The following is a 27,311-nucleotide window of genomic DNA, read 5'->3' on the forward strand; positions in this document are numbered from 1 at the left end:
ATACCTGCTAGTATTGCAGGGACTCCGGCAGAAGCAGGGGGCAGACGTGGCTACCACAGGGACAAGGACACTCGCAGCAGAAGTTCTGGGAAGTACTCCTTGGTGAACCCTCCTGGAGTCTGCCATTAGCCCCACCAAAGAGCCAGGTACGCTCCAGTGCTGGGTCACCTCAGGTCAAACAACCAACAGGGAGGAACCCAGCTCCACCCATCAGCAGACAAGTGGATTAAAGTTTTACTGAGCTCTGCCCACCAAAGTAACACCCAGCTCTACCCACCACCAGTCCCTCCCATCAGGAAGCTTGCACAAGCCTCTTAGATAGCCTCATCCACCACAGGGCAGACAGCAGAAGCAAAAAGAACTACAATCCTGCAGCCTGTGGAATGAAAACCATAATCACAGAAAGACAGACAAAATAAAAAGGCAGAGGACTATGTACCAAATGAAGGAACAAAATAAAACCCCAGAAAAACAAATGAAGTGGAGATAGGCAACCTTCCAGAAAAAGAATTCAGAATAATGATAGTGAAGATGATCCAGGACCTCGGAAAAAGAATGGAGCCAAAAATTGAGAAGATGCAAGAAATGTTTAACGAAGACCCCAAAGAGTTAAAGAACAAACACCTAGAAGAATTAAAGAACACACAAACAGAGACGAACAATACAACAACTGAAATGAAAAATACACTAGAAGGAACCAATAGCAGAATAACTGAGGCAGAAGAACGGATAAGTGACCTGGAAGACAGAATGGTGGAATTCACTGCCACTGAACAGAATAAAGAAAAAAGAATGAAAAGAAATGAAGACAGCCTAAGAGACCTCTGGGACAACATTAAATGCACCAACATTGACATTATAGGGGTCTCAGAAGGAGAAGAGAGAGAGAAAGGACCCAAGAAAATATTTGAAGAGATTATAGTTGAAAACTTCCCTAACATAGGAAAGGAAATAGCCACCCAAGTCCAGGAAGCTCAGAGAGTCCCAGGCAGGATAAACCCAAGGAGAAACAGGCTGAGACATATAGTAGTCAAAATGACAAAAATTAAAGACAAAGAAAAATTATTAAAAGCAACAAGGGAAAAACGACCAATACAAGGGAGCTCCCATAACGTTAACACCTGATTTCTCAGCAGAAAATCTACAAGCCAGAAGGAAGTGGAACAATAATATTTAAAGTGATGAAAGGGAAGAACCTACAACCAAGATTACTCTACCCAGAAAAGATCTCATTCAGATTTGACAGAGAAATCAAACGCTTTACAGACAAGAAGCTAAGAGAATCCAGCACTACCAAACCAGCTCTACAACAAATGCTAAAGGAACTTCTCAAAAACAAACTGAAAACAATTAAAAACATGGTAACAGGAACATACATATCAATAATTACCTTCAACGTGAATGGATTAAATTCTCCAACCAAAAGACACAGGCTTGCTGAAAGGATACAAACACAAGACCCACATACATGCCGTCTAAAAGAGATCCACTTCAGACCTAGGGACACATACAGACTGAAAGTGAAAGGATGGAAATAGATATTCCATGCAAATGGAAATCAAAAGAAAGCTGGAGCAGCAATACTCATATCAGATAAAATAGACTTTAAAATAAAGAATGTTACAAGAGACAAGAAAGGACACTACCTAATGATTAAGGGATTAATCCAAAAAGAAGATATAACAATTACAAATATATATGTACCCAACAAAGGAGCAACTCAATACATAAGACAAATGCTAACAGCTATAAAACAGAAAATTGACAGTAAGACAATAATAGTGGGGGAACTTAACACCTCACTTACACCAATGGACAGATAATCCACACAGAAAATTAATAAGGAAACAAAAGCTTTAAGTGACACAACAGACCAGACAGATTTAATTGATGTTTATAGGACACTGTATCCGAGAACAGAAGATTACACTTTCTTCTCAAGTGTGCATGGAACATTCTCCAGGATAGACCACATCCTGGGTCACAAATCAAGCCTCAGTAAATTTAAGAAAACTGAAATCATATCAAGCATCTTTTCTGACCACAAGGCTATGAGATTAGAAATCAATTACAGGCAAAAAAAGGTAAAAAACACAAACACATGGGATATGGCAAAAGCAGTTCTAAGAGGGACGTTTATAGCAGTACAATCCTACCTCCAGAAACAAGAAAAATCTCAAATAAACAATCTAAACTTACACCTAAAGGAACCAGAGAAAGAAGAACAAACAAAACCCAAAGTTAGTAGAAGCAAAAAGTCATAAAGATCAGAGCAGAAATAAATGAAATAGAAACAAAGAAAACAACAGTAAAGATCAATAATACTAAAAGCTGGTTCTTTGAGGAGATAAACAAAATTGAGAAACCTTTAGCCAGACTCATCAAGAAAAAGAGGAAGAGGACTCAAATCAATAAAAATTAGAATTGAAAAAGAAGTTACAATGGACACCACAGAAATACAAAGCATCATAAGAGACTACTACAAGCAACTCTATGTCAATAAAGTAGACAACTTGGAAGAAATGGACAAATTCTTAGAAAGGTATAACTTTCCAAGACTGAACCAGGAAGAAATAGAAAATATGAACAGACCAATCACAAGTAATGAAATTGAAACTGTGATTAAAAATCTTCCAATAAACAGAAGTCCAGGACCAGATGGCTTCACAGGTGAATTCCATCAAACATTTAGAGAAGAGCTAACACCCATCCTCACACTCTTCCAAAAAGTTGCAGAGGAAGGAACACTCCCAAACTCATTCTTTGAGGCCACCATCACCCTGATACCAAAACCAGACAGAGATACTACAAAACAAGAAAATTTCAGACCAGTACCAGTGATAAATATAGATGCAAAAATCCTCAACAAAATACTAGCAAACAGAATCTAACAACACATTCAAAGGATCATAGACCATGATCAAGTGGGACTTATCCCACGGATGCAAGGGTTCTTCAGTATAGGCAAATTAATACACCATACTAACAAACTGAAGAATGAAAACCACACGATCATCTCAATAAAAAGGAACGAAATTGGGTCATTTGTAGAGATGTGGATGGACCTAGAAACTGTCATACAGAGTGAAGTCAGAAAGAGAAAAACAAATATTGTATATTAACGCATATGTGTGGAATCTAGAAAAATGGTACAGATGAACTGGTTTGCAAGGCAGAAATTGAGACACAGATGTAGAGAGCAAACGTATGGACACCAAGGGGGGAAAGCGGACACCAAGGGGGGAAAGCGGACACCAAGGGGGGAAAGCGGGGGTGGAGTGGTGGTGGGATGAACTGGGAGATTGGGATTGACACATACACAGTGATGTGTATAAAACAGATAATAAGAACCTATTGTATAAATAATAAATAAATAAAATAAAATTCAGAAAAATAAAAACAAAGTTAACTGGGCATCCTATACTGTATCTGGTAACCCTACATGAAGCACATACATAGACACAAATATGACACCTTCTTATCTTCAGAAGACTTACTAAGAGTAAGGGAAATAGGGCTTCCCTGGTGGCGCAGTGGTTGAGAGTCCGCCTGCCAATGCAGGGGACACGGGTTCGTGCCCCGGTCCGGGAAGATCCCACATGCCACGCAACGGCTGGGCCCGTGAGCCATGGCCGCTGAGCCTGCGCTCCGCAACAGGAGGGGCCACAACAGTGAGAGGCTCACGTACCGCAAAAAAAAAAAAAAAAAAGAATAAGGGAAATAAATGTATACATATAAACAAACTAGTATACAGGAAAGGAAAGTAGTTATGTAGCATTTAAAGAAAGGAGCAAGGGGCAAAAAAAGTAAACTGGGAACACAGTAAGAGGGGCTGGGGAATGGTTAGAATCAATAAGCACTCACAAGATTCAAAGGAAAATAAAGAATAAGACAGGACACTGCTTAGTTAAATCCTCAACTGTAGCCACACATACTTGTGTATTCACCAACCACACTAGTCCTTTATACAAGGTGGCTCAGTAACACAGGTTTTTAAGTTATTTGCCATCTATCACACAAATCAATTTACGTTTAAATTACTTCAAAAAAACATGCATTAACAACCTCTCAATAGAAAGATGTACAAAAATGCCAAACTCCTAATTTTCTGACCTATCTCCCTCTCAAATCTAGTTATAGTTTTGTGCTTATTGTACCCAATATATCTTATTAAATTCTACCCAATGTGGATGGGGCCAGTAAGATGAAAATCTTCACAGTATGTCACCCTTTTTCTCACTTTCTATTGTCCAAGCAACTGTTTCCTATCTCTGCCTCTTAAGTAAACAGCTTTGTACTTTGTACATTTCAAATAGATAAGTGAGCAGATCTTTTTTAACTAGATGCAAAAACTACTGCTTCTTTACTTCTTTACTTCCTGCTCCAACCCTCTTCAGGTGTCCCCTTCTTCCTGCAGGCCCAGTTACCATTCTTCATGACACAGGCCAACCCTGATTCTATTCTATGATAGGAAAATTCACACAACTAAACTCAAAAGTTAAATAACACACTGTGTTGCAGGACATATGCATAAAAAAGATGTAGTAATGGAATTTTATCATTCTTACTCATTAACTCATCATATACCTTCATACAATCTTGCAGATGAAAGGATTTCAGAGTTCACAGTCCATATCCCTCTCATTTTTATAGATGCTAAAAATCTTGTCCTATGTGTGACTACTCTAAATTAACAGGGCAAGCAAAGAACCAGTCAGATTTTTTGATTTTCAGCTTAGTATTAGTATTTTTCCTGCTAAATTATACTTCTACGTACTCGTACTACATCTTTTGACTGGTAGCTGATATATACCATGAATTTTAATTCTATTGCATATTTTTACTTCTTTTTGAAAATATAAAGGAATCTAAAAATTATGGTTACTCAAACAGCAATTTAAATTATTCATTAATCCTTCATAACAAAGTAACCTAAAAGTCAGCTTAACTAAAAAACAAGAAAGCAGATTCATCTTTATAGTAGTCTGTATTTTTAACTGCATAAGAAAGTGTGAGAGGAAGTATTTGTATATCACAACAGACCAAAATGACAAGTTCAAGACATGAGACACTGTCAGTATCAAATCTTAAAAAATGCTGATCACTGTATCTTTTATGAAAACCTCTTTATTGAGAAGTATTCTACCTATCTTAATAAGCATATAAACACTTTTGAGGTTAGATTTTTACAATCCATTTTCCTAGAATTTGGAAAGGTGGAAAAACTATTCAAAAATTATTGTTTGTATTTAATTTAAAGATATGTGGCTGGAAGGATCTATAAGCTCACAATCACAGATTACCACTGACAACCCTTTTCAATTATCTTACCTTTGTTGAAAGTACTTTAAATGTGCTCTGTTCTGGTATTATAGGATGAAGAAGTCTCAGCTTCAAATTATAATCCTCTCCAGAAGGAAGTTTCACCAATGCGGACAACTAATGATCACAAAATTAGTAGCACATTTTATAAATTTATTTAAAGAAGGGTAAAGTACTTAAACTGACTACAATTACAGAACTTCAGTACTGCTGCAGATTATTTTCAAAACTTTCTATGGAATATCAGACTTAAGAATCTCAAAATAATCTTTTAAAAATCTGGTATCCTTCGCATGAATTCTCATATACATAATTAAGTAGCAGAACAGAGTATGTTTCATAACACATACTGAACATTTAAATCTCAAGGAAACTCAATCTACAAGAACAAAATAATACAGTACGTAACAAAGAAATATTCATGTGCAAAACATCTAGTTCTACCATGAACTCTCTTAAATATCTATCACAAGGTTTTCTACTAAATGCTAAGAAACCAAGTTATTGAAAGTTATACTCATTTAATATGGTTAGTAAATTCTAAGATATATAAGTCACAAAAATTAAGTGGATCTTTTTCATGAAGTATCCACACATATGTGTAACCAAAGCACGTATCTTACTAATGTCTTTTATATTTGTCAACCAAATTCTGCTTTGAATTCCAAATCTAAAGAAAGAGAAAACAATGCACACCTAGCTATAACCTACAGTATACATACTCATCTCAAAACTTAAAATGATTCAAATGGAAAAGCAATGCTTCAGATTTTCATCAGCATTTTCCACATTATCTCAGGAAAAAATGATATATATCTAATAGACTGCTATAGATTATTCTGCAATATATATTTATATTTACAAATAAACGTATTTAACCTCAACCAAAGATAATTCAAAAACTATAATAACCTCTTTTTCTGAAAATTCCACATTTACATCATTCTTCTGAACATTCTTGATCATAAGTGTAATGATTACTTGAGATTCTGTTTGATACCAGTCATACCTATAAAAAAGAAAAAGGAAACTTAAAACAGAACTTAAATTTTCTTAAAGTTGTTGCTTGTTTTGTCAAGATAAAAACTGTATATAATCTGATGAACAACAAGAGCTCCACCTTGAGGAACAAAATAGCAAAGCAGCTGTTGATTCACAGAAACAATTTTATGTAACTAATTTCATATGACCTGTACTAAGGGAAGAGAAAAGTAAGGTTGATGATGTCCAAAACCCCTCCAGTGGATTTAATAAATACTTACGTAATTTTCTAGGTTCTAACATATCTCTAATACTGTTGTGCTTAAGCTAATTGGTTTTTTTTGGCCACACCACACAGCATGAGGCCACATGCACAGCTAGTTTTAAAGATAAAATTTATTCTAACAGGTAACAATTCTAATACACCAACAGTTTTATCCTCTCATTTCAACCTAATACTAAGAAGTAAACACTTCCATCCCTATTTTACAAATGAAAAAAAAAGTAAGCTCAGAAGGGTGAGGCAACTGGCACATCAGTAGCAGGTGTTACACTGGACCCAGGTCAACCTGACCCCGCACTCCAGGATCTCTTTACTGAAGCTGAGGGCAAACAGCCCTGAGCACAGGGAACAGAAGCAAATGAGCTAAAATTAAAATAATTTAACTCATTCTGCCAGGCACAATATTAAACATAGTACCTTCCTTCAATCTCAAAGTATGTGGAAAGATTAGTGTGCCTAGAGATTCTAATTATGTGTATCTTTCCCACTGAAAGCTCTAAAAATATATCATCACTTTCAAATTAGAGTGGATTATAAACTCCATGAGAGCAGAGCTATTCATCTATCCTGCCACTATCACATTCCCAGGACTAAGCACAGTACCCTGATACGTGGTATATTTATTACATCAATGTGGGATTATTTTATACTCCAAACGCTCCAATTATTAAGTTTATGTACCCTACCCCTGCTCCTGTCACTAAAGTTCCTTGTTTACTAGGTACTTGGAGAGTCATCCTGTATCTCCCCAGAAAGAACACGAGTAAATTGTTTTAAGATTTTCAAGCCATTTTACATCAAAAGCACTGGATCTTTAAAAGACTCACAGTTTTCCTTTGAAATTCAGTTAGGATGCAAAGCTCGAGATTAATGCCTTGTGTTTCTTTCTGTTACACTAAGAATACAAGCTGTACACACAGCTAATGACCAACTAAAAATAACTCAAATCCTTGCTAAATACTTATTCATGATTGTAACTGCTGCCCTCAGCAAGTGACTTTCAACTCATGCAGAATTATTCTATGAAAAATTTACTCCACATATAAAAGGCAGGTAGAGTTACAATTCTATCAAGTCTACTAACTTATTTACCTAGGTAACAGCAATAACTTAAATGGAAGAGACTCTCTTTAATACGTGGAAAGGTGACATAATGTGGAATCAGGTGAAGTAAGTTTTAATTGGCAATTGATCTGATTTTAACCTTAATATAAACACTAATTCAAATCAGTTAACAGTCTTACAATTAGTTTTTCAAGGCTTTAATATGATTTCTTTTATAAACTAAGAAATACTTAAATCACAGGTAAGGACTTGCTTACTATTAAACAACAGGGTTTTTTCCCTTTAGGCATATTTATCACGCATTATGAAAAACAAACACTTACTTGATTTTTGACTGATAAGTCCTCTGGGATGCAGACTGATTTTGACAAGTTCAAAGAGAAAGATTTTTACAAGTTAGTTTAGTAACTGCATATTAAAAATGTATGTATTATTAATTTACCCAGTGTTATAGTTTGATATGGAATACTTTGATATGGAATAACTACATGAAAACTTCTTACAGAGCATGGTATCCATAACTGTTAAATAATACTCATCTTCACAGGAATTAGAATACTCAGTTGTTTTTTAATTTTATTTTTTTTAACATCTTTATTGGAGTATAATTGGTTTACAATGATGTTAGCTTCTGCTTTATAACAAAGTGAATCAGTTATACATATGTCCTCATATCTCTTCCCTCTTGCGTCTCCCTCCCTCCCACCCTCCCTATCCCACCACTCTAGGTGGTCACAAAGCACCGAGCTGATCTCCCTGTTACTCAGCATTTTTAAAATTTTACGAGTTTCAATTTCAAAAAACCGTTTTTCTTCTAAATTAAAAGAAGGATAAAAAACAGAAAAATTTCTGAAGATATGTTTGGAAAAGGTTACATATAAAATGTCCAATTTCAAGATTCAGTAACTCTCTAAGCTGAAAATAACAATAACATTTAAAAAAACATTTTTAAGACTATAGTATAACCTTCAGGCTTAACAATGGCATCAAACTGCTCTGGAAAAACATGTGAAGCACTATTTCCATGGTGCCTTCCTGATATTGTCTTACACCATTTATGGCTGGCCTCTCTGCAACAAACATCACTGACCACTGAGAAACAAAGTGACTCTTAACCAATCCAAACTTTTCTAAACTACGTGTGCCAGTTCAGACTGTAAATCTAAAGAACTTGTCCTGGGTCAATGGTGGCCTCCAAGTTGTCCCTAAGTAAGAAGGGAAGGGACAGCGTTTGGAGGAAGAAAATTAGTAAAACTGCCCTAGAGAGATATGTAACCGACAGAAAGCTCATTCCGAGTCCAGCCTCAAATATACTTAGTAATAATATAATTAAGTAAAAACACAAAGGATAGGGGCTTCCCTGGTGGCGCAGTGGTTGAGAGTCCGCCTGCAAATGCAGGGGACACGGGTTCGTGCCCCGGTCCAGGAAGATCCCACATGCCGTGGAGCGGCTGGGCCCGTGAGCCACAACTACTCAGCCTGCGCGTCTGAAGCCTGTGCTCCACAATGGGAGAGGCCGCGACAGTGAGAGGCCTGTGCACCGCGATGAAGTGGCCCCCGCTCGCCGCAACTGGAGAAAGCCCTCGCACAGAAACGAAGACCCAACACAGCCAAAAATTAAAAAAAAATTTAAAACACACACACACACACACACACACACACAAAGGATAAAACCTTTGGACTTACCACCTCAGGCTGTGATCCTATTAAAAACATAAAAAGGAAACATTTTCAGGTAACAGTACGTGTATAGGCAAAATTACATACATGATTTCTATGGCACAAACATAGTGATTAAGCAAACCAATTCTCCATGCATACCTAATAAGGGAAAGGGGTTTAACTGCATCCTGGAGTCACTTGAGACTCCTCAGTAGTTTCTTACCAGTAATACCACTGCAAAACAAATCCATCCAAATTTCCCTTTCAACATATCGAATGAGGTAAAAAATCAAAACACCTTGGGAAAGCCCAACCTAAGAGAACATCCACTACTTAAATTATAAGTTATAAAGTTCAAAACAAACAAACGTCAAACATTTACTTCTTTTTAAACGGAAAGACCACGGGAAACCTGCATACTTACCATTCTGAGCTTCTTCACACCTTTTAATCCAGACAATGAAATCAGCATCTGTACCTAGAAAGAACAAACTGACTGTAACATCACTCATCCGCACAACCTCACATATTCATTCAACAAATAATTACTGAATACCTATGTTCCAAACACTATTCTAGGCACTGTGGATGCAACAGTGAATTAGACAAAAATATCTGTCCTAACAGAGTTTATAGCTATTGTAATATTAAACCTGTTAGTTACTTGTTCATCCTGAAGAATTCTGATGTTTAAAAAATCAATTTTATCTGCCTGCCAATGCAGGGGACACGGGTTCGATCCCTGGTCCAGGAAGATCCCACATGCCACGGAGCAACTAAGCCCATGCACCACAACTACTGAGCCTGTGCTCTAGAGCCCGCGAGCCACAACTACTGAAGCCTGCTCCATGTCCCCTATGGGGCAAAACCATTCCCAGTTAGGAGCTACTGCTTTGGAGAATTGTGATAACACTCTATCATAAGATGAACATAAAATGATAGTACACAATTAGGATTATGTACTGTAACTATGAGATTACTTACAACCTTTTTGTACTCTGCAGAGTTTTTGATACTTGGCTTTTACAATTTCTATATATTATGCACAGATATCTATATTGCTGTGATAATTTTCATCTATTTCTCTCAAAAAGGTGATATCAGAAACTCACAATACTCTCAAACCTCCATGTTTCTTCAATACCCTATCATACTTTACCCCAAACTTAACACTTCATTTCTCAATAAAAATTTTCATTTTAAGATTTCATTATCTCAGCCATCTGGATAATCACTTAAATAGACTTCTGAATGTGAGAGCAAATTATACTTTCACTTATCCATTAGAAAAAAAATAAAGCCAGACTAAGTACTTGGGAGCACACTAAGTGTTTATGTAGTTTTCTGCTTCTGATGATAGTTTATCTGTGATTTAAGTGCTAAAGAAAGGCCAATTTAATCAATTTTTAAGTAAATTCAAATTCTGCAATCAACACGAAATGTCATCAAGAAGAGAAAAAAGCTGGGTTTCTATAATTAACTTGAGATTACACTAACAAAATTCAGCTATGGTATTTAAGACACATAGGTATAATGGATTAGTGTACTAACATATAATTCTAATACTTACTATCTAATTTCTGTCCTTCTGTAAAAGCTTCTAGAGCAGCAGCATAGTTTTTTTCATGGTATTCACATATCCTGCATGAGAATATTAAAAACAAATACACACACATGAGATCATGAAAAACAGCCTTCTTTCTAAATAATAAAAAAAAAGAAACTATTTTTCCTACTATTAAAAGAAAGAATTTAAGTATATGTTAATAAGCCAGCCAAGAGATTTCCTAAAATACTCTACTATAATATCTAGTATAATTCCCATTAGAATCCAATTTTGGAACTCATTTCAGAAGGAATTTCTTGATTTTAATTGTATATACTTGCTTATTCCAAAATATAGTTATATTAAGGAATTAAAGACGTTTCTGATTCTTAAAGAATAAAGTCACACTTATCAACAGAAACAAACTGGGATACAAAGTACACAGATAACAGAGTCTTCATTAAATGTAGCCTGTCCAGCTTGGGTGAGGAACAGATGTTCTCTAGTCAATTAAATACAGTAAATTCCAAATGATGAAGCAAAAAAGGGATGTGAAATCCAAGAGTTTCATCTAGACTTTGCCTTCAACCATCACTATTTTAAACTATATATATATATATACTAACTATACTACAATAAAAGTATAAAATATACCTAAAATTGAATCCTATCTCAGCTATAAAATGTATAAATACAGAATTTACTATTTATATAAAGCTTACAATTAATTCATTCAAGAAACTATAGTCCAGACCCAGCAAGAAGAGTAGTTACTGCATACCCCTTTCTCAGCAGAGCAATGGAACTATTTGGATTAAGTTCAAGAGATTTCTTTGCATCAGCAACAGCGTCTGCATATGAAAAAAAAATGGGTTTTTTAGTCAGTTACTTATGGATCCTAACAAATACTACACACAAAATTTGAATTAGCCTCTGATTTTTAAGTTTTCAAGCTGGTGGAATGGACAAATGATTTTAAATTAGGAAAAGTTAATCCAAAATAAAATTACCCTCATACCTTCCTAATGACCTAATATTGAACTTCCTTCTTAAAGCGCTTCAGGCAATGAATAAAGCTCTGTATCACAAAGTTCATCTAATTTTCTCATTAACATCATTTATGTAATCTGACTCAAGGTATTTAATTTCTCCCTACTCAGATTATCTATCCAGATAATTAAAATTACAGAATATAGAAATACATTCTTTTTATAAAAAATAAAACAAGGGAATTCATTTAAATACTTTGTAAAATAGTAAATTTGATGTTATTCTTTGTTAGCATATCCAGTAACCATGAATGAAATCTGTACAAATTCTACACCCACTGAAGAAAGAACGGACAACCATAAAATTTAAATGGGTGATGCTTAACATGTTTGTCACATTTCGGCTACTTTACCTTGTATGAAAGACCAAGTTAAAAATCCTGGAAGATAACCTTTATTTTATTTGATTCATTGTATCTTGGGCAAAATTTGTAAGTAACTTATAGAGTCAATATACTTTGTAAGAAAAGTTACCACGGTAATTCCCAAGAAGAATGTGACAATAAGCTCTTTGACAGTAATACTGTGCATCATCTGGTTTCTGCTCCAGAGCCTTAGTCAGCTCCTACAAATACAAACACGTTGAGTGTCAGTACATGTTTTTTAAAAGCCATCGAATTCTAATTAAACATGATTTTTAATCAAATAACCTATTATCATAAAGTATTTGGAGGAAAGATAACAGGGAAACAAGTTTGGAGCTTTTCTTTCCAAGAGGATCAATATCCCCCTTTCTCCTCCCTTCTCCCCTCAAAAGACCACAACTGAATGTAACATCTACCTAAAGCACTTAGCAGTTCCTGGCCTACAGCAGAACTCAATAAATGGTCATTATTATCACCTCATTTATTCTGGAGAGTTTAGTTCATATACATTGACCACCACTGATTTTCTCCTTCTAATTTGGAGAAGATTCAAAGATCATGTAGAGTTTGAGATGCCTAGAAAATGTGAAGCTGCCCAATAAAAACAAAAATAAAAAAAATTTAAAAAATGGAAGTTAAACCTAGAGCTCAGAGAGGTTAATGGAACCAATAAATACATAATCAAGTTTACCTGGTCCTCTCCTATCCTCTTATCAATGGCCTAAGAAATTACAGCATTCTGTCAAAAGCCCAGATACAATATCTCATAGATAGCTACTATCAGTTGATCAAGAATTAACAGAGCGATTAAAACTCTGCCAGTCTGGGCAGTCACAGTTCATAAGTGGTAGCTGGAACAATACTGATGCAAGAAGAGAGAGCACGATCAGTGAAGCCAAGGACAAATGCAGGCAAACAGGAAGGCTTTGATTCTCTACCCATTGCCCACACACCCTAGGGACTTGGTAGTTTTCTTAACAGGCAAAATTACTTCAATAGCCACACATGTGGCTTTGCTTGAACCTCGCAGTGTGATTCTCACAAAGCAATGTGTACTATACTTGGTAATCGTAAACCTAAAACCCAACATACCTAAGATCTAAACCACTTTTTACTATCTTAACCCCTATCACCCTGATCCAAGCAGTAATGAAAATCAGATCTTGTTACTATGTCTCTGCTCAAAATTTTCCAACATCTTTCCAGCTGACTCATAGCAAAAGCCCAAGTCCTTCCGATGATCTGCAAGGCCCTCCTCGATATAACCTTCTGCTCTCCCTCTCATCTCACCTCTTAAAACTCTTCTCCTTGCGCCACCATTCTAGCCACAATGGCCTCCTTGCTGTTCTTCGAACATCTCAGGACCCTGCACCTGCTGCTCCCTCTCACTAGAATGCTCTTCCCCCAGATGTGCGCAGAAAATCCATTCCCTCACTTCCCAGTCAGTGACTGGGCCAGAGATAGGATTCAAATCCAGGTCTGTCTGACTCCAAATCAAATTTTAACCACTAAACATTGCCTCATGGTAAAATTTTACTCCAAGTTTCTTTCACACACCATCTAACATTTGTACTAATACAAGATTTTCTAATACTTTGACATTCTTAAGCTAAAAACACCATCTTCCACTAAGCTTTCAAACAATTTTGAAAACAGCTGATGGCTTCCTACATATCTACTCAAATATATCATAAAACCACATTTCCAGCCTCTCCTCACCCAGAAAATGTATATTATAGGTCAAAAAGGCTGTTACAGATTATAATAATATCTGGATCATCAATTCAAAAAGTATTTTTATTTTTTTCAGTAGTCAGGTTTTTCTGTTTGTTTTTCAAAAAGTATTTTTAAACACATATTATGGAATAAACATAGGCCAGACACTGGAGGTTCAAAGATGAATAAAATATTCCTTTTCTTTAGGAGTCAGGTATAAACTTCTGAATTTTGAACCAACTTGCAAGTGACCTTTAAAAACACAAACCAATTGTTGGTTAAGGAGAACCAGTTATGGTCATTCAGTTAAATAAACTAAGCAACTGACTTATTAAGCTATCAATAAAAAAAGTTACCAAAAAACCACTCAACACAAACTGAACATTATAACACACCAACTTGTAAGTCATGAATAAAACACAACAATAAATTTATTTTGAATAAGGAATATACCAGAAAAAGTGACGTTAAAATAATTACTTGTGGTTGTCTTAACTACATCTGACTTGTGGCAGTGTTTTCAGTGTTCTACTGTTTCTGTGACAACAGCTGCTGGCTGCTAGAATACAAAGGGACTAAAGAGAGGTATCTCAAAAGGCAAGGACTTCAGGGCCAACATTTGAATCACAGCAGCAAAGGGCTATTTAATCAGACTTACACAAAACGTATCCAAAGATATAGTACTTCTCACAGAAAATGGGTTGTGTTATAGTTCACAAAAGTAAAGAAACCCATGAAGTGTAAAATATAATTACACTGAAATCTTTAACAAGATAATGATAAAGGAAGTACCCTGATAACACAGAACGAGAGGGGGAAAATTCCTTTTTAAGGCATTAAAATTGTTTAAGACTTGGATCTTAGAAAATTAATTTCCAAATCTTTGGCTCTCTTAAAATGCTATCCAAAAAGGTTACTTGTTAAGATTAAAAGCAAAAGCAGACTGCTCAGACTGACCTAACATTTAAAGGCCTTTAGCTCTGAATATCTCAGCCTGACTCCACTTGCCATTTTCTTCTAGTCACAGCTAAACCCCAATCATGGATAAACAAGAGTATCAAGCCTTCTCCATTCCTAAACTAGCAAGCACCCCTAGAGAAAAATCACATAACCATGTAGAACTGGTATACTTTATGCTAACCAGCTATGCCCTCAACAAAGCTATCTGTGGTCAACTACTTCAAAGTCAGCTCCCAAACAATTATATCATACACCCCAATCCTACCCACTCCTCCAGAAGATGACCCTGATGCCTTGAACCTGCGACTTGTCACTTCTAAACTCGATAACCTTGAGCAAGTTAATCTCTTTAGCCTCAGCGTCCTTGTAAATGCACCTCACAGTTGTTCCAAGAATTGTGGTAGGAGTCATTTAACACACCTGAGTGCCTACTACATCCCGGGCACTACGCTGAGAACACAGTGGTAAACAGATACACAAAACCCCTGCACTCTTGAAGCTTACATTGGGGCCCAATTCAGATAAGGTCGTCAGAGAAAACAGCTTCCTTGAGAAGGTGACATTTCAGAGAAATCTAGAGTGATGAGCATTTCCAAGCAAAACAAGAGGTAGTCAATAGAGAGTACGTTCTAGGCAAAAGAACTGCCAAGTCCAAAGGCCCTGCACCAGGACTGAGCTCGACACATTTGAGTAGCAGAAAGCAAGCCAGCGTGGCTAGAACCTAGAGAAGAATCTGTAAGATGTCTACCTCAAGGGCCTCACCCTTGTACCTTACATTACTTATCCTCATAATCACCCTTTCAAGTGGTCCTAGTTAATCCCATTTTACAGACAGGAAACCTGATCCAGAAAAGTGATAGCAGGAACTTTCTTGAAACCAGGCTATGGACCCAAGCAGTCTGATTCCAGAGCCCATGCTCTTAAGCACTACTCACACTGGGCCTCAAAAGATTCTCATAATCCACATATATGTTTCCTCCCTCTACTGAATTAAGACTTCCTCTGCAAAGTTTTTTTTACTTCCCCAGTTAGCCTCTGCTATGCTCTTTACTGTACCTGATACACCACTCCACTGGAGTACTTATATTTTAATGATCTGTTGACTTGCCTGTCTCTCTCCACTAGACTACAAACTCCCTCACTACAGTAGTTTCATCTTTAGCTCGCTGGCTCCCAGTACAGCATTTGCCACTAACGTTGTTTGTTTAATGAATGAAAAATGTAATCAGCTTGATACACTTTCTCTTTATTCTTAATTGATGGTCTTATATAAAAATGTGACATTTTAACTGATGTAATATCAAGCGACCTTAATTTTAAAATAGCTATTGTTAAACCAACCCTTGGGAAAATCTAGAGGGAAACAGACTCTCACTTCTCATCAAGGTTCAGGCCCTACTCATTATTACCAATTACTTAGTAATTAACATTTGCCTGTTTATCTCTGTGAGAAGGTCATCTTAAGTTTTAAAAAGAACATTTCCTCTTAACACAAGCTGGTTCTTATCATGATCATTCTCTCCACTCCCAGTTTTTGATTCAGGTGGTAGGTCCTGTGGTAGGTCCTGAGAATCTGCATTTCTAACAAATTCCCAGGTGATTCTTCTGCAGAAGGTCTGGGGATCATGCTTTTGAAAGCCGCTATTCTACAGCACTAGACTAAGAATCAGGAAACATGTGTCCTGAGGCCCCTATTCTGCCTCTAACTGGCCACATACATCTCTATGACAGATCACTTGGACTTCTTTGGGTCTGTTTTCTTCTGTAAAATGGACGGGTAAGGAGTACTGGCCTACCAGATCCATAAGTACTTTCAGAAAATCTGGGGTGGAGAATTCCCTGGCAGTCCATGCTTCCACTGTAGGGGACACGGGTTTGATCCCTGTTTGGGGAACTAAGATCCCACATGCCTGCAGCGCAGCCAAAAAAAATAAAAAACAAAATCTGGGGTGGGGTCCAAGAATTTGCATTTCTCTGAGTTCCTAAGTGATGCTGATGCTACTGGTCCAAGAGCCACACTTTACGGACAAATGTACTAAAGCTAATCACACACCCACACTATCCAATTTCACTCCTAGAAACAAAAAAACAAATGCACTCCCAAAAGAAAGGACTGCATGTGTTCACCAAAATACATGTACAAGAAAATTCACAGTGGTTTTATTCATACTAGCTAACAACTGGAAATACCCCAAATGTTCACTGTTAGAATAAACTGTGCTATATTAATACAGTGGAATACTACACAGCAGTGAAAAGCAAATAACTTATGGATGTATCTCCCATAATGTTTAAAGCAAGACAGAGTATCTACACTCAACTGAATACCTAGTGTATGATACTTTTTATATGAAGTCCAAGAAAGACTAACTGATGGTGACAGAGTACAGAACAGGTGGGTAAGAGGAATTATTGGCTGGGGAAAAACATGAGAAAGCCTTGAGAATGGAAGTATTCTATATCTTGATCTGGGTGGTATACATACATGTAAAACTTCAAGTTCATTAGTACAGACTTAAGATTTGTGTTAGATATCCCACTTCAATAAATAATTTTAAAAGTAACTGAGATGTAACGTGACAAAGAATTCATTACATTAATATCCTTTAATAGCAACTATTATATAAACTAGATTTCCAAAGGAGGCATGGGGCCTAAGAGGACCATAACAAAGGTAGATTCTGAAAATTAACAGCTATTTAGCTGACATAAGGAATTATGGAGAAAAACTCTCAGTGCCTCTGGTAACATTACTCTAATAGTGATCCCAAAAGCATCACTAGGAAACATCACAACACTACCGAGTAATCAACCACTTTATTTGAAGGTGTTCGTATCCCAGCCCCAAAAGCATAATCCAACCTAAAAGGCCCCAAAGGACCCACGCCCTGGTTTCCTCCCCACCTCATTTCTTACTCCACTTTCATCCCACTCTAACCAAATGGGCCTTCTTGCTGCTCCTTGCACAGCTGACTTCATTCCTACCTCAGCATCCTGACACTGACTCCTCTTCCTGCCTGAAATAATCTTTCCCCAGAGCTTCCAAGCTCACTCCCTCATGCCTCTTCTCAAATGTCACCTCCTCCACTAACCACGGAACAAATTTCTTTTAGAAGTCATAGCTAGGAAAAAGGTTCTCTTGCCTCAAATTCCTAACCTTACATATGTTAAGCCATAAGAGCAAAACAAAGTTTCCTCTTTTTTATGCTTCAAAGCAAGAAACCCCTGGCTAAATTTTGTGACCCACTACACCATGTATTCTTAGTCTGGGCTCTCTTTATTACTTCAAATTATTATTTAACTCTTGCTCTTTTGCTTTCCTTCACAGCGTTATAGTTTTTCCCTTAACACAAACACAAAGTGCCTTCCAAGTCAGTTAAATACATAAATAAGACTTTAATCCAGAGCAGACAGTGCCTTCCACAGTTGCCCCCAAGAAATTGTTTTGAGAAATAAACAAATGAGTGGGTAATGAACAGTGACTGGACATCTGGAAATTTTCGGGCACACACGGGAAAAGGTTTCTGTTCCAATAGTGTGAGTTCATACACGCACTCAGCACAAACCTGGTACACAGAAATGGCAAGGATGATTGTCAAACGAAAAACCGAATGAATAAACATCAAGCCTTAGATTTCACTTTCTGCTCTCAGTCACAAATGCCATTTAAAAAACAAACAAGCCCTTTCAGACCAACTATGAATGTTACCTCTACCCCCAAAATGGAGAGCAGGTTTTACTAAGCAGCTCCAAGGATACAGGAACGGACTAGGGATGGGAAGCGTAACCGGGCCGCTGCGGGACACAGAAGGGAGAGGCGGAGTCTGTCAACATCGGGGCTGAGACAGGAAAAGCAGCAGCCCCGACCCCAGGAAGACAGTGCTGGGAAGAGGCGGGGTGGGCCGGAACCCAACGCGGCTGCGTTCCCCAGAGCACAGTGAACCGGCTCTCTCACCTCCAACGCCGCCTGGGGGTCCTCGTCGATCAGAGCATCAGAGAAGCTCCGGAAAAACCTGCCAGGAAAACAACGACTTCAGCAGGGCTCTCTAACTAAAGAAAGACGAAGGGGGATACAAATAATAGCAAAGAGAAGGAAAAACACGCACCTCTGGGCTGCTGCAGGTGCCGCAGCAGCCGCCGCCATCTCTAACAGTTACTGTTACCGCTGCTGGTGCTGCTCCTACCGAGGTTACCAGCTCCGCCGCCGCCCAAGGGGGAACTTCTGGAGAAACACCAACCGAGCTTCCGTCCTACGTAGCCAATGAGCAGCCACGTAGCGTGCCGCGAGGGGAGGGGAGACGAAGCGCGGGCGCGTGTTGGGCTGGGACCTTGGAGGACCGACTCTCCTGGCCCACCCCGCCCCCACCCCCGGCCGGCGAGCAGCCTGTCAGGCCCCGCCCCCTGCAGCCATGGTTACGCAGGCCGCGGCGTAAACCAGTCCCTGCGCGCACCCACACAGCCGCAGAGCCTCAGTGGGTGGTAGGTCGAAAGGACTTTTGTGTCGTACTGTTATCGCTCAGGAACGTGTGGCGTTTGGGGTCGTTTGTATGTCTGTTAATAATAATAACACAAGGCACATCGAGCTCCCTTTTCTCTGCAGCTCTCATCATGGCTTCCGGAGGCAGCCAAGCTTTTCGTGACCCGTGACGTTCTCGGCTACGTGTTCTTTTCCGGGAGCGAGTTCCGGATGGCGCGTCGATGCCGGGATCTTGGCGCTGGGAACCCTAAAGGCCTCGGACTCGCCGGAAGTCGCTCCGCCCTTGCAGAGGCTGGACTGGAGGAAACCTTTTGGTTCCGGTGCGGGTGAACTGTTCCTTTCCCCAGAACGACACAGGCCCAGGCTTTCTTCCTACTTGGCTTCCCAGACAGAAGAAAAACGTGTACCATCCGAAGGCACTGAAGGGAGAAAGGTGGCCTGAATTTGTCTCAGTGCTGCTTTACTTTCCACCTCTTTGGTCAGGCCTTCCGTCACCGCCCTTTGACCCGTGCAATTCAGATAGAAGAAGCTTCCAGCAAGTTCCACGGGACAGGGATGGGGGCGGGGGGGGGGGGAGCAGGAAGGAGTGGGAGTGAGCGGCTCTCAGTAGAGGTAAACAAGTAACTGAACTCGAGTGTCTGCCACATCCAGAATCTAAACTAAGTCCTGGGATTCAATGATGTTAACGCCTTCCAGAAACTTAAGCCAGTTTTGTTCAAAGTGCTAAAACCAAAGAAGGGCAATAGTCAGTGATGTGATAGCCGAATATAAGGTATACGGATGGCATCCTCAAATATGTTGTACCGGAACCTCAGTCTGGAAAGATGAATTCGAATTAGTGAAGGAAATGGAAAAGGCAATTCAGGCAGAATAGGCCGAGTGTTAGAAAGTGATAATGTGAACTCTGAAATTGGTAGAGCCAAAATTCAAGCTAGAAGCAGACTGACTGGGTGGTGGAGAGGCAGGTAACTGCCAGATCATAAAGGGCTAGTTGTAATCTGCTGAGAAGTTTGGATGTAATTCTCTTAAAGATGTTAACCTGTTATAGGATTTTTACTCAAAAAAGGCAGTAACAGTTAAATTTGCATTTTTATGTTATTCTGTCTGTACTATGGAAGAATGATTAAAGGGAAAAGAACAGTTGTTGGGAGACAACTGCTGTATTACAGGCCAAGTGACTCTTAAATAGGTTAGTGATTGTAGGGGATCGTAAGAATTACAGAAATAATTGAGGTAAAACTGTCTGGGTTTGCTGATCTCTCCTTTTGTGATCAATGCTTTTTGTATCATATGTAAGGCCTTGTCTGCTCCAAAGCCATGAGGATAGTCACCTGTGTTTTCTTCTTGTTGCTTGAGTATTTTACCTTTCACAGACAGGTTTATTCATTTTTATGAAAGGTAGGAGGTTGGGATCAAGTTTCCTTTTCCCCCCTTATGGATAGACGATTGACCCAGCCCTACTTGCTGAAAAGGCTGTCATTTGCCATTTCCCCCACTAAATGATTATGGCACCTTTGCTGTAAAGTAGATGACCACATATATGAGGGTCTGTTTCCAGGTTCTTATTACGTTGGTCTGTCTAACCTTGTCCCACACTATCTTAATGTAGCTTTATAAGTCTTGAAGCCCTATAACTTTTTCTTAAAGATTGCCTTGGCTAGTCAAAGGCCTCTGTATTTACATTTTATACATTTTCTAGAACTTATTTCCATTTATTTATAAATTTTAGAACGAACCTGTTAATTTCAAAAAAAAAAAAGAACCCCCCCACCCCCCGCCCCAAGACAAAAAATCCTGCTAGGATTTTAACTGGGCTTGCATTGAATCTATAGATCAATCTGTTTGGGGAAAACTGATCCTAATTTTTTTTTAATTGAAGTACAGTTAATTTACAATGTTGTGTTACTTTTTGGTGTACACAGACTGATTCAGATACAGATAGATGGATATTCTTTTTCATTTCCATTGTAGTTTATTACAAGATATTGAATATAGTTCCCTATCCTATGCAGTAGTTTATCTGTTTTATATATACTAGCTTGTATCTGCTAACCCCAACTCCTAATTTTTCCCTCCCCGCATCTTCCCCCTTTGGTAACCATAAGTTTGTTTTCTATGTCTGTGAGTCAGTTTCTGTTTTGTAAATAAGTTCATTTGTATCATATTTTAGATTCCACATATTAAGTGATATCATATGATATTTGCCTTTGTCTGACTTACCTCAGTATGGTAATCTCTGTACCAATCCATGTTGCTCCAAATGGCATTATTTCATTCTTTTTTATGGCTGAGTAGTATTCCATCGTATATCTGTATACCACATCTTTTTTTTTTTTTTTTTGTATACCACATCTTTATCCATTCATCTGTTGATGGACATTTAGGTTGCCTCCATTTCTTTTTTTTCTGACATCTTTATGTTGATTCCTCCAATCCATGAATATAATACACCCTTCCATTTATTTAAGTGGTCTTTAATTTTTCTCAGCAGTGTTTTGTAGGTTACAGTGTAGAAGTCTTACATATCTTTCATTAAATTTATTCTTGGGTATTTGAGGGTTTTTATGCTTTTTAAATGGCATTCTAAATTTTTAATATTTGTTGCTAGTGTATAGAAACACTGCTGGTTTTTACATATTGACCTTATATTCAACCATCTTGCTAAGTTCCCTTACTATTTCTAATACTTTGTAGACTCTTAGAATTTTAGTCATCACAGTGTCTTGTGATCTGTGATAGATGGTTTGACATCTTCCTGTGCAATCATTATACCTTTTATTTTTCTTGCTGGTTGTCACTGGCTAGGATGTCTACTATAGTGTTGAGTAAAAGTAGTGATGATGGACTTCCTATCTTGATTGTAACATTAGGGAGAAAGCATTCAATATGAAATGCTTTTTCTGCCTTTATTGAAATGTCCATGTTTATTTTTTCTTTAATAAGTTAATGTTAATTACTTTGGTTGATTTTCAGATGTTCTCTAAATGGCCAATATGCGTATGAAAAGAAGTTCTACATCAATAGCTATATCAGGGACAGTAAAATCATAATTTGGTACTAAACACTCCCACCAAAATGGCTAAAATTAAAAAGAATTCCAGTGCCAAGTATTGACAAGGATATGGAACACCTGTAACTTTCACGTATTGCTAGGGAGAGTATAAATTGGTATAGCTACTTTAGAAAACTTTGACACTATCTACTAAAGCTAGTCGTACATGAACCCTATTGCCCAGAAATTCTACCACTAGGCATATGCCCAAGAGAAAAGAATACTTAAGTTTGTGTACAAGAATATTGATTGCAACGTTAGTCACAGTAGCAAAAACTGGAAATAACCTAAATGTCCTTTCACAGAAGAAAAATACTAGAGATCAAAGACTAAGAATGAACTACCAGTACACACAACAATATGGATGAACCTCACATACATCATGTTGAGCTAAAGAAGCCAGACAGAGTACATCCTGGTTGATTCCATTTATATGAAAATAAAAAACATTGTGAGGGACGTCAGAGAGTGATCTCCTGGCTGGGAAGGGCCATGAGGAAGACTTCCTGATGTGGGAAATGTTATATATCTTGACTAGGTGACAATTACAGTAATGTAGTCACGTATCAAATTTTTTCAACTTATACACTTAAGATTTGTGCACTTTATGCTTCAGTAGGGGGAAAGATTAAAACAGTCAGCAATGAAAAACAATCTGAAATTTTTTTAAATGATATTTACAATAGCAGTAAATATTAAATACTGAAAATTAAATCTGACGAAAGATGTGCAAAACATATACATTGAGAATTACAAAATATTGCTGAGAGAAATTAAAGACACTTAAACAAATGGAGATACTCTATGCTCATGATTCAGACTTAAGATGTCAGTTCTTCCCAAACTGATCTATTGATTCAACCCAATCCCAATCAAAATCCCAAAGACTTTTTCCATTTTATAAGTTGACAAACTGATTCTGAAATTTAAATAGAAATGCAAAAGACTCAGAATAGCCAAATCAACTTTGAAAAATAACAGAGTTGGAGAACTAACACTACCTGATTTCAACACATCAATCTTGTGTATTGGTACAAAGATAGACAAATCAATAGCACAGAAAAGAGAGTCCAGAGATTCGTATGTGTATGAACAACTGATTTTAAGCAAAGGTCCAAAGGTAATTCAGGGCAGAAAGGACAGTTGAAAAAGATAGTCCTTTCAGACTTTTCAATTGAAAAGGATAGTCTTTTCAACAAATTGGATATACAAAAGCAAAAAAGTGAACTTCAATATATACCTTGCACCATCTACAAAATCTAACTCAAAATGGATCATGGACCTAAATGTTAAAACTATAAAACTTCTAGAAAAAAGATCGTTGTGTCCTTGGGTTAGACAAAGATTTCTTAGATATGACACCAAAAGCATGATCCATAAAAGAAGTTGATAAACTTTATGAAAATTTAGAAGTTTCTGCACTTTGAAATTATTTGTGAATCATATATCTGATGAAGAGCTAGTATTCAGAATATATAGAGTTCTCAAAACTCAGTAATAAGAAAACAAGGGAATTTTTAAATGGGCAAAAAAACTGAACAATCACTTCATCAAAGAAGATACATGGATGTCAAGTAAGCTCATGAAAATTGCTCAAAATCATTAGTCGTTAGGGAAATTAAAACCACAATGCGATACTACTACACACCCATTAAAATGGCAAAAATATTGAATATAAAAGAGCATGTTGAAGAGGATGTAGAGCAACTGAAAGCCTCATACACTGCTGGTGGGAACGTAAGATGGTACAACCATCGTATGACCTAGCCAGACCACTCCTAGGTATTTGTTCAACAGATATGAAAATACATGTCCAATATAAAGATTTGTACAGGAATATTCCTAACAGCTTTAATGATAATAGCTGAAGACTAGAAACAACCCAAATGTCCATTAACAGGTGGATGGATAAACTAGTATATCCATGTAATAGAATATTATAAGAAAACAAGGGAATTTTTTCAGTAATAAAAGGAAAAATATGCTGATACAGACTACAACATGGATGAATCTCAAAAAAGTTAACGCTACGTGCAAGGAGCCAGAGCAAAAAAAATAGTGCATGTTATATGACTCCATTTACATAAAATACTAGAAAATGCAAACTAATATAATCTATGTAGACAGAAAGCAGATCAGCAGGAAGGGAGTGGTTACAAAGGGGCACAAGGAAACTTTTAGGCTAATGTTCACCAAACATGAGTAGGTTCACTACTTGATTATGGCGATGATTTCATTTTATACTCTATTTAAATATGTGCCACTTATTGTATGTCAATTATAGCTCTATAAAGCTATCTGTAAAACAAGCTTGGAGCTGTAGGTAAGAATTGATAGTCATTGGCACACAGATGGTGGTTAGCAACATGAGAACACGAACATAAAAACAGGTAAGGAGAACATGTATGTAGCTTAGTCACATATTTAATAACTATGGAGTACTGTACCTACTATGTGGAGATATTACAGTAGGGACTGAGGGTACTAAAATGACTACAGTCTTGGCTCTTTATAATGTAGTGTTGGAATCACACATACCAGCAGTCAATTATTATAGTGTCATCTGTGCCCAAATGAGAAACTAAAAGGCTCTATGACAGTAGTGGGGAACTTTTAAGAACTCAGAGAAAGCTCTCAGAGGAAGTAATGTCTAAGCTGAGGCCTGAAGGTAGAAGATAGAATTTAGCCAAATAGAATGAGAGCAACTGTGCCAAGCAGAGTGACAGCAAGTGCAGAGGTCTGGAAAGTAAAGGGAGCTCAAAGAGTTGGCAAGTACAGCGTTTAGGGCTGTTCATTTGCATAAGCCCCTTCAAACCCTCTAAGTTGGTATTCTACTTTTCTGTTTTTCCTAAGTAAGTTCCCCTCACCCATCCAACCACCAAACTGTGTACCCCATAAAAATCTAGATTTGCCCCGATAGAGGACATCGGTCATTCTTTTGGGCAGCCAGTCACATAAATTGGTAGCTAGTTAACGTAAGGAGTCAAGGAAGGACCTTGGTTATTCTCTCTAGATGCAAATTCTATTCTCTCAAATTTCGGAAGCAGTAGAGACAGTGGTACAAAGCTCGGTGTTTAGGTGCTTGGCAACAGTGGCTCCAAGTGGACCAGTTGTGCAATATGGTTTTGCGATTTGTTTAACTGTGTGACACAGACTGACTCTGATTCTCTAGTCTTTTTGTCTGTTCTGTAAACTGCATGATATTCTTCTAATAAAATTTCTTTTATGCTGAAAACCAGAATCCATCTCTGTTGCTAACGACCAAGAACCCAAACTGACAGTTTGGTATTTGGAAGTGGAATGCTACAAAACAGACTCTAGTATGTATCACCCGCCAGATGGAAAAGAAAGGATGCAAGGCACTGAAGACAACTACTCCAGACTGGGAAAATGGTGACCCTGAGACAGGACATCAAACTGACACCATCAAGAAATGTATTCTAAAGCTGAGAAGCCTTGGAAAGAGATTTATTCCCAGTGCTCATGCTGGTGTGGCAGTGGAGGACAAGAAAGCAGGGGCCACAGGTGATCTGAAACAGAGGACTGTGAATCACCTTGAAGACCCTAGTCATGAAACTGGATCAAGTAGCTGGATGACACTTCAGCTGATCTCTCTTTAGGAGAGAAATCATGCTTTCTGTAGGTGTGAGCATTTTTGGAAGTATATGTGTGGGAAGAAGGCTGTGTATAGATGACAGTAGACTACATCATTCCTCCCTTCTTCCTTGCTATGGAGTCCAATTTTGTTTGACTGTCCATCTCCCCAACACATGACTAAGTCATCTATGGTAATCCTGCTTCCTTGGCCAGCACTTGGTTTAGGAAGGGGTATATATGACCAGTCTAGCCAATGAGCTCTGAAGAGATGGCTGCTCAGGGTGCTCTGGGAAAGGTCTCCTTACTGATAAACAGAAACATAGAAGAACTGCTGCAGCTATCTTGCACCACAGCAGAAGCCATCCTGGAAACTAAACCAAAATACTGAGAAAAGCAGAAAGATGGAAGAAATCTGGTTGCTCAACATCACTACTGTGCTCCTGAATTAACAAACCTGGAAACCTCCGAACTTTAGACTTCTAATTTTGTACTATTGAATAATTTTGAATAGGGTTTTTTGGTTCCTTGCAATTGAAAGCATCCAAATCCTATCTGACGGTATGATTTGGAGAGTAAAATTTGAAGATAAGGCTGGTGGGATCAAGGAGTTTTGTGAAACCATGCAGGGCCTCAAATCCAGCTGAGGATAGTAAGAAACCACTGAATGGCTTGGTACAATTAAGTGCACCCCTGTTGCACTGGGGAAGAACACATTGAAGGGGGACAAGGTGAAGACAACAGAGAACAGTGATCTTTAGATAAAACTTGGGAGAACTCTAACCTTTGAAAAAGTCTCTGGAGCAACCCAAGAGGAACATTAAGAAATTATTATAAAGGCAGGAAGAGGACGGAGAGAGTTGGACACAAAAGTAAAGGCAATAGAGAGTTTAAAGGAACAGTGAGTTATAAAAGGTTATCAAATATTGGAGAGGTCAAGAAAGAGAAGAAGGGGGGAATCTGGCAATATGGAAATTGATTCCTTTTTAGTGACTTTTGCAACAGTAATTTCAGGGTAATAGGGCAAATGTACTACTACAGTGGGTTAAAGAACCACTGACAGATAAATGGATAAAGAAGATGTATGCAATGGAATATTACTCAGCCATCAAAAAGAATGAGATAATGTCATTTGCAGCAACATGGATGGACCTATAGATTATCATACTAAGCAAAGTAAATCAGAAAGAGAAATACCATATGATATCACTTATATGTGGCATCTAAAATATGGTACAA

At 37.8% G+C, this 27,311-nt stretch overlaps 1 protein-coding gene across 1 annotated transcript in view; it reads right to left on the bottom strand.

The window, feature by feature from the left end:
• Window positions 1-19,221, bottom strand: part of SUGT1 (SGT1 assembly cochaperone of MIS12 kinetochore complex) — a 40,418-nt gene extending 21,197 nt beyond the window's left edge. The window contains exons 1-10 of the mRNA XM_027116141.1: window positions 19,056-19,221; window positions 18,905-18,962; window positions 12,383-12,473; window positions 11,641-11,710; window positions 10,884-10,954; window positions 9,738-9,791; window positions 9,338-9,354; window positions 7,975-8,009; window positions 6,235-6,331; window positions 5,332-5,439 (exon numbers count right to left, since the gene is read on the bottom strand). Coding sequence (XP_026971942.1) covers window positions 5,332-5,439; window positions 6,235-6,331; window positions 7,975-8,009; window positions 9,338-9,354; window positions 9,738-9,791; window positions 10,884-10,954; window positions 11,641-11,710; window positions 12,383-12,473; window positions 18,905-18,962; window positions 19,056-19,093 — 639 coding nt within the window. The 5' untranslated portion in view covers window positions 19,094-19,221. The remainder of the gene's footprint in view (window positions 1-5,331; window positions 5,440-6,234; window positions 6,332-7,974; window positions 8,010-9,337; window positions 9,355-9,737; window positions 9,792-10,883; window positions 10,955-11,640; window positions 11,711-12,382; window positions 12,474-18,904; window positions 18,963-19,055) is intronic.
• Between the last annotated feature and the right edge of the window lie 8,090 nt (window positions 19,222-27,311).

This window comes from Aethalodelphis obliquidens, unplaced genomic scaffold, assembly GCF_003676395.1.
Source record: "Aethalodelphis obliquidens isolate GAN/ISIS:26980383/991018 unplaced genomic scaffold, ASM367639v1 scaffold16, whole genome shotgun sequence".
Taxonomy (NCBI): domain Eukaryota; kingdom Metazoa; phylum Chordata; class Mammalia; order Artiodactyla; family Delphinidae; genus Aethalodelphis; species Aethalodelphis obliquidens.